At 45.4% G+C, this 8,538-nt stretch overlaps 1 protein-coding gene across 1 annotated transcript in view; it reads left to right on the plus strand.

Annotated features, from left to right (window-relative positions):
• The first annotated feature begins 999 nt into the window (after nucleotides 1-999).
• Nucleotides 1,000-8,538, plus strand: part of arfgef3 (ARFGEF family member 3) — a 100,425-nt gene continuing 92,886 nt past the window's right edge. The window contains 2 exon segments of the mRNA XM_055162756.1: nucleotides 1,000-1,393; nucleotides 7,784-7,835. Coding sequence (XP_055018731.1) covers nucleotides 1,309-1,393; nucleotides 7,784-7,835 — 137 coding nt within the window. The 5' untranslated portion in view covers nucleotides 1,000-1,308.

Genomic DNA, 8,538 nt, shown 5'->3' on the forward strand with positions numbered 1-8,538 from the left:
GAGCCGTCTGTCAGCTCCACGTGCACACACAAAGAGAGGCTGGAGCGCGCGCATTTATACCCCAAAAGTTACGCATGACGTAAAAGTCCAGTTTGGAAGAAGCCAATGAGAAGCGCGAGCGGAGAGGCGCGTGCAGCACCGGGCTGTGGGACAGCTCCTCTCTGTGCGCGTGCACAGACGGAGCGCGCGCACGTGTAGGCCTGTCATATTATCCTCTCTGTGCGCGCGCATGTGACTCTCGCGCTTTAAACAAGGAACGCGCCCCTGGTTGCACTTTTCTTGTGTGATGAGTTTAGAGCAGCAGCGCCACCGCGCGGCCGCTCCGCGTCAGTGCAGCGGGTTTTGTCTTCAGAAAATGTCCAGGGTTTTTCAAAAAGCACAATTTATAAACCTGCATCACACTAAGTATAAATGTAAAAAAAAATACTGATACAGATACAGAGTCCTGCTGTAATACAGAATCAAACTAATCTCCTACAGGAACATTTAAACATTTAAATAAAACCCGCAGGTTCGAGGTGGAGCCACAAACACCAGAGTTTTGTACAAAGACGCTGATAAGACGCGCGCGCTCTGTGTGTTTAGTCCACACCTTTTTACAAACAACAAACCTGAAGTGATAAAACCACAGCTTTATTTTAAAGAAAACAGCAGAGGAAATGTCTCTAATATTCTCTGATGTAAAATGTGTTAAATATGATTTGAATATTCGGTGTAAATCTACAGTTGTTTTCATTTTAAAACCACATTTAGTCGTTCTGTCTGTTCTTTTATTTTGAAGTCCACTGTGTCCCTTCTGTTCACCTGTTTCTCTTTCACTGGGAGGAGGAAATCCTGCTGCTGATCCGCTCCACAGACCCCCCCCCCTCCCCGTGGACACGCTGTGTAAATACTGTGTTGCCATGTTCGCTCAAATCCTCCTTTTCCCTCACTTCCTTTCTCCCGCTGCTGCCTCGCGCTGGTTTCCGGTGTCCACAGACCGGACCTGGCAACCCGGCGGCGCAGGTGTGGACGCTCCGTGACTCGGAGGATGACAAAACACGTTTGAGATTGTGAATTTTTTTATTGGATTGGAGAGTTTTACGCGCGTGTTGGTGGTGAATGGCACGTTCGGACGCACGGCACGTCCCGGGGAGTGAATCATCGCCTTCCTCGGTGCTCGGGATGATGATGATGATGATGCTGATGCTGTCAACGCCGCTGCTCCTTTAACGCGTCACGGACAGAGCACCGCGTACCCGAGCCTCCTCCCGCCTCACGCCTCACGCCGCCGCCGCCGCCGTCGTGTTTCTCCGTCGGGCTCGAGTCATGGAGGAGATTCTACGGAAGCTGCAGAAGGAGGCGTCCGGACACAAGCACAAAGCGCTGCGGGACGCGTGCGTGTGCGCCTGCGGTGAGTGCGGGAGGGAGGCGCAGGGCCACAGACAGGGACAGGAGCAGAGACAGGAGCAGAGACAGGAGCAGAGACAGGAGCAGAGAGACAGGGCAGAGACAGGAGGAGAGCAGAGACAGGGACAGGGCAGGGGCAGAGACAGGAGGGGCAGGGGGGGGGGGGGGTTAGGGTCTCGGGAAGGACAGGTGGATGCAAAAATATTGACATGAACCTAAACAGCATTTTCAAATCCGTTTTAGTCTCATTTGGTCCTAATCCGGGACATTTAGTCCTGATGTAAACCTGGTTTAGTTCTTGTCTTGTCCTTTTGGTTTAGTCCTGGTATAATCTTGGTTTAGTCCTGGTATAATCCTGGTTCTAGTCCTGGTCTAGTCCTGGTTTAGACCTGGTTTAGTCCTGGTTTAGTCCTGGCTTAGTCCTGGCTTAGACCTAGTTTAGTCCTGGTTTAGTCCTGCCTTAGTCCTGGCTTAGACCTGGTTTAGTCCTGGTTTAGACCTGGTGTAGTTCTTGTATAGTCTTGGTCTAGTGTGTGTTAAGTCCTGGTCTAGACCTGGTTTAGGCATGGTTTAGATCTTGTTGAGTACAGGTTTAGTCCTGGTCTAGTCCTGGTTTATTGTTTGGTCCTGTTGTCCTGGTTTGAACCTCGTCATCTGTTACTCGTCTCGTGTTGATCTGGTCTGGGTTTAGTTCCGTAGTCTTGGTTTAGATCTGGTTTTGTCCTGGTTTAGTTGTACTTTAGAACTGGTTTAATCCTGGTTTAGACCTGGTTTAGACCTGGTGTAGACCTGGTTTAGTCCAGGTGTAGTTCTGGTGACGTTTGGAAAAGGTGCATGTGTTTTGCATATTTTTACTCATATCTTAGATGTGGTTTAGTCCTGGTCTAGTCCTGGTCTAGTCTTGTGTGGTCCTAGTCTAGTCCTGGTGTGATCCTGGTTTAGTCCTGGTGCAGCCTTGGTCTTGTCTTGGTCTAGTCTTGGTCTTGTCTTGGTCTAATCCTTGTCTAGTCCTGGTGAGGTCCTGGTCTTGTCTTGGGACAGTCTTGGTCTTATCTTGGTCTAGCCCCGGTCTAGCCCCGGTCTAGTCCTGCTCTAGTCCTGGCCTAGTCCTGGTCTAGTCTTGGTGTAGTCATGGTTTATTCCCGGTCTAGTCCCGGTCTAGTCCTGGCCTAGTCCCGGTCTAGTCCTGGCCTAGTCCTGGTGTAGTCCTGGCTTGGTCCAGGTGTAGTCATGGTTGAGTCCTGGTTTATTCCTGGTCTAGTCCTGGTCTAGTCCTGGTCTAGTCCTGGGTTAGTCCTGGTCTAGTCCCGGTCTAGTCCCGGTCTAGTCCTGGTCTAGTCCCGGTCTAGTCCCTGTCTAGTCCCTGTCTAGTCCTCGCCTAGTCCTGGCCTAGTCCTGCTCTTGTCCTGGCCTAGTCCTGGTCTAGTCTTGGTGTAGTCCTGGCTTGGTCCAGGTGTAGTCATGGTTGAGTCCTGGTTTATTCCTGGTTTATTCCTGGTTTATTCCTGGTCTAGTCCTGGGTTAGTCCTGGGTTAGTCCTGGGTTAGTCCCGGTTCAGTCCCGGTCCAGTCCCGGTCCAGTCCCGGTCCAGTCCCGGTCCAGTCCCGGTCTAGTCCTGGTGTAGTCCCGTTCTAGTCCTGGTCCAGTCCCGGTCTAGTCCTGGTCTTTTGCATGTTGAACAGACATGATGAGGCCCAGACTTTAATCTAATATTTTTTAATCACATAAAACTCATGAACAAAAATCAATCATCCATAAAATCAATAATCATGAGATAATAACATTATATTTTCATTTATATTCTTCTGCAAAATCGTCTTTTTGGAGCTTTTTGTCGGGTTAAAACATTATTCCCTCATCACAGACCTGCCTGGAGACGATTTAGTCATCCATGCAAGTTTGAGTCATCTAGTGATCTCTCCTGGGCCCTTTTCAAAACCTCTTTACAGTACAAGTGTGTAAAAATATCAAAATATTCAGATAAATACAACATAAACAACAGAACAGAGCAAGTTTGCCAAGGTTCATCTGGTCGTCCGATAATTTATGTTGTTAGGTTCTTTTTTCAGACCAAGAGTTTGTTTTCATACCGACAGTTTCGACTACGGAAGCCGAGAGGGTCACAACAAACGCAAACGCCGCATCAAATACAAATGCGACAACACAACAAAAAAGCCACAACAAACCAAAAAAAGCCACAATGGAACTGACCGCGGGACTCTATTTTAATGCAACGCCACAACACAAATTCAAATGCCGCAACACATCAAAAAGCCACAACACACACAAAAAAAAGCCACAACACACACCAAAAAAGCCACAACACACACCAAAAAAGCCACAACAGAAATGACTGCAGGACTCTATTTTAATGCAAACGCCGCAACAAATACAAACGCCACAACACAATCGCAAATGCCACAACACATTAAAAAGCCACAACACATCAGAAAACCACAATGGAAGTGACAACAGGACTCTGTTTTCCGGCGGACCGATCAAGCGACAAGTGAAGAAGAAGAACTACAACGTGAAACGAATAATGATAAAACAATAAAAACATTAAATTACTTCTACTTAAGTTTCCAACTTCTCAGTTCCTTTACTTTTCACGTTGTAGTTCTTCTTCTTCACTTGCCGCTTGATCGGTCCGTTGGAAAATAGAGTCCCACGGTCACTTCTGTTGTGGCTTTTTAATGTGTTGTGGCTTTTTAATGTGTTGTGGCATTTGCGTTTGTGTTGTGTTTGTATTTGTTGCGCCGTTTGCATTAAAATAGAGTCCCGCGGTCATTTCCGTTGTGGCTTTTTTGGTGTGTTTTGGCTTTTTTTGGGTGTGTTGTGGCTTTTTTTTGGCATGTTGTGGCTTTTTTATTGGCGTGTTGTGGCTTTTTTGGGGGGGTGTTGTTGTGGCTTTTTTTTGGGTGTGTTGTGGCTTTTTTTGGGGGGTGTTGTAGCTTTTTTGCTGTGTTGTGGCTTTTTTTTGTTGTGTTGTGGCTTTTTTGTTGTTGTGTTGTGGCATTTGTATTCCTTGTGTCGTTTGTGTTTGTCGTGACCGCTCTCGGGTTCCGTATTCGACCGCTCACCGGCACAAATCAGAACAGGAACAACTTAAACCGTTCGTCTCTGACCCGTGTAAAAGACAAAACCACCTTCTGGCCCCGGACGGAACAAACGCAGGAAAACAAACATCGCAGCTGGATTAAAGACGCAATCGAAATACAGAAACGTTATTTAAAGGTGTTTATGTGAAGCTGAGACGAGGGCTGTGCAAAAATACTGAAATATCCATATATCGTATCGTCTAATGTGATGATTCAGTATCGATATCGTGGGCTGTTGTTTCGATATATTGCCAAGAGTATTTTTTGGTTTATTTTACTGAATTATTTTATTACAGCTTCAGTTTTGTTGTTTGTTCTGAGGAAGGAAACTCGTTTATGCGACACATTTGACATTTTCACTGTTTTGATGATTAAAATGTTTGTGTTTCATATGAACTTTGCACAAGAAGAAGTGATTTAACAAAGACTTTTAGTATCACAGATATGATTTAGATTTTTTATTGAACAGTATCGAATCGATTCGAAATGTATCGTATTAAATCGAAAGTGCACTGTATCGAGGTACGTATCGTATCGCGGCCTAAGTATCGAGGTACGTATCGTATCGCGGCCTACGTATCGTATCGCGGCCTACGCATCGAGGTACGTATCGTATCGCGGCCTACATATCGTATCGCGGCCTACGTATCGAGGTATGTATCGTATCGTGGCCTACGTATCGAGGTACGTATCGTATCGTGGCCTACGTATCGAGGTACGTACCGTATCGCGGCCTACGTATCGAGGTGTGTATTGTATCGTGGCCTACGTATCGTATCGTGGCCTTCGTATCGAGGTACATATCGTATCGAGGTACGTACCGTATCGTGGCCTACATATCGTATCGCGGCCTACGTATCGAGGTATGTATCGTATCGCGGCCTACATATCGTATCGCGGCCTACGTATCGAGGTACGTACCGTATCGCGGCCTACGTATCGAGGTGTGTATTGTATCGTGGCCTACGTATCGTATCGTGGCCTTCGTATCGAGGTACATATCGTATCGAGGTACGTACCGTATCGTGGCCTACGTATCGTATCGTGGCCTTCGTATCGAGGTACATATCGTATCGAGGTACGTACCGTATCGTGGCCTACGTATCGTATCGTGGCCTTCGTATCGAGGTACATATCGTATCGAGGTACGTACCGTATCGTGGCCTACGTATCGTATCGTGGCCTTCGTATCGAGGTACATATCGTATCGTGGCCTACGTATTTATTTATTTATTTTATTTATTTATTTATTTATTTGAGACAGGGACAGCACACAATTTTCGCATTAACCTTGACAGGAGAGATGCATTGTACATCAGGTTGTAGCATCAGTGCTAATTTCCACCTGTCGTCCCTGGACAGGTTCATTGGTTGATTGTATTTAACTGACCTTGACTATCAACTGTTCTGGAGACCTGTAGCATGTTTTGGGTTGATGGGGGAAACCGGAGCACCCGGAGGAAACTCATCCAGACACAGGGAGAAACATGCAAACTCCACACAGAAAGGCCCTGGGCGACCTGGGGATCAAACCCAGAACCTTCTTGCTGTGAGGCATGAGTGCTAGTCACTCAGCCACCATGCCGCCGTATCGAGGTACGTACCGTATCGTGGCCTACATATCGAGGTACGTACCGTATCGTGGCCTACATATCGAGGTACGTACCGTATCGTGGCCTACATATCGAGGTACGTATCGTATCGCGGCCTACGTATCGAGGTGTGTATCGTATCGTGGCCTTCGTATCGAGGTACGTATCGTATCGTGGCCTACGTATCGAGGTACGTACCGTATCGCGGCCTACGTATCGAGGTACGTATCGTATCGCGGCCTACGTATCGAGGTACGTATCGTATCGCGGCCTACGTATCGAGGTGTGTATCGTATCGTGGCCTACGTATCGAGGTACGTATCGTATCGCGGCCTACGTATCGAGGTGCGTATCGTATCGCGGCCTACGTATCGAGGTGCGTATCGTATCGCGGCCTACGTATCGAGGTGTGTATCGTATCGCGGCCTACGTATCGAGGTGTGTATCGTATCGGCAACTTGTTAATTAAACCAGCCCGAACTAAAACATTTTTTCTGTCCGTCCTTGTTTTAGTTTCCACGGTGTTTAAAGTTTTGATGGAGCTGAAGATTATTGAGAAGAAATATTGACACGTGAGCGAAGAAAACCAGGGGAGCTTCATAGTAACTGTGATGTTCTGACACATTTTAAGATTTAAATAGATAAAATAATAATAATAATAATGTTAGGATTTATTACCATGAAAACAGAGATTATCGTCGGTCGGTTTCTTCACGTTTACTGTTTTACTCACTTCGTTTCAGACAGAGGAGTATTTTTAGATGAACAGAGTCTCGGAGTCGTTTTGTTGTTTCCGTCGTCGTGGCGCAGTGACTCAGACGACGCCACGTGTGTCTCTTCTGCTTCTCCTTTCTCAGGCTCCTCCTCCCTCCATCCTCCTCTTCCTCTCTCTGTCCTGCTCCTCCCTGGCTGGTTTAGTCCTGGTTTAGTCCTGGTTTAGTCCTGGTTTAGTCCTGGTGTTAGTTCAGATTTAGAGGCGCACAGGAGGAATCGTGGTCTACACAATAAAAAAAAAAAAGGGGGATATAGCCCAAAATGTGAAACCAGGAAAATCCCTCTGTGTAATCCATTTATTTCAACCAAGTAACTGTAATCCAATTACCACTCACTGAAACGGTAACTGTAACTGAATACAGTTACTCATAATTTGTACTCTGATTACACAACTCTGGTACATGTAATCTGTTACTCCCAAACACTGGTCACACTCGGCTGATCCTGATCCGGTGATTCCAGGAGGTGATTGGGAGTGAAAAGTGGAGCTGGAGTCGACCTGCTCCTGAAACGTGATCGAGGTCTCGAGGTCGCGGTCGCGGTCGAGGTCGCGGTGGAGGTGTGATCTGACCCTCCATGAGCACACACTGTTCTGCTGATACGACTGAGAAGGGCAGGGACCTGAATAAATACGACTCGAGAGGCCAAGTCAGTCAAATTCTACACTGTGTGGGTCCAGAAAGAATTCACCCTGGGAGCGCGTTGAAGTTTTTGGGAATTTTTTGGGACGTTCACAGCATCAGCGTGTATAAAAGTGTAAATCCGTGTGCAGGATCTGTGCATATTTTTTGTGTCGACAGCTTGGTCTAAATAACTTGACTCAATAATTAAATGTTAAAAAAAAAAATTTAAAAAATGCACCACACATGCAGCCTGCACACACCTGACCCTCTACCCTTAATGTAAAAATGTGTTTTTGTTTTACAGAAACTCTGGAGCTGCAGAATGGAACAGGCAAAGTCCCGCCCTCCAAACTACGGTAAGACAACAGAGACAATTTACTACAGAAAGAACTTTATTACAAAATGCAGCTCTGAAGTATTTGGGCCCAGTCCAGCAGAAGTAAACAACAAGGCCAAAAATTCAAGTTAATTCATCTGATATAAAAATGTATTGAACAGATACATATGTACTCTAGTTTATCAAACTGTTGACCTTTTTTCTGTACCATTTTTGGTTCTAAAGTTCCATATGTTTTAAACAGACCATGTATGAAACATGGAACAAAAATTATTTCCCAAATTTCAAAGACAAAATCATGTAAATAAATGTTTGTATTTCATCATATCTTGTGTTATTCCATCTTTGAACTGTTGATGAAGGGACAGGATTTTGAAAAAAAATATATATTTTAAAATGATAAAAATGTTCTTGGAAGGACTGACATATTTTATAGAACTTAGTTTTCTTTCATTATGAAGTAATATTAAAATATTCAGAAGAAAAAAGTGACAAATGATGTAAAATCCTGCACCTTCTACTTGTTTGTAAAATTTTCCCTCCGTTACTTTTCCCTCCGTTACCATGACCTTTCTTAATAAAAAATCTCATGAGTCAAAAAGTCAGAGGTTTTTCAACCTAATCTTGTACCATATGGTAGAAAACTATATGAAGCAAATATTCAAACCAGTTTGTTAAGGATATGTAAGTGAGAACCAAGAGTTATCACTGTTTGGATTTAT

Source organism: Boleophthalmus pectinirostris, unplaced genomic scaffold (assembly GCF_026225935.1).
Source record: "Boleophthalmus pectinirostris isolate CB_2022bp ecotype Guang Dong unplaced genomic scaffold, ASM2622593v1 HiC_scaffold_5, whole genome shotgun sequence".
NCBI classification, from domain to species: Eukaryota; Metazoa; Chordata; class Actinopteri; order Gobiiformes; family Gobiidae; genus Boleophthalmus; species Boleophthalmus pectinirostris.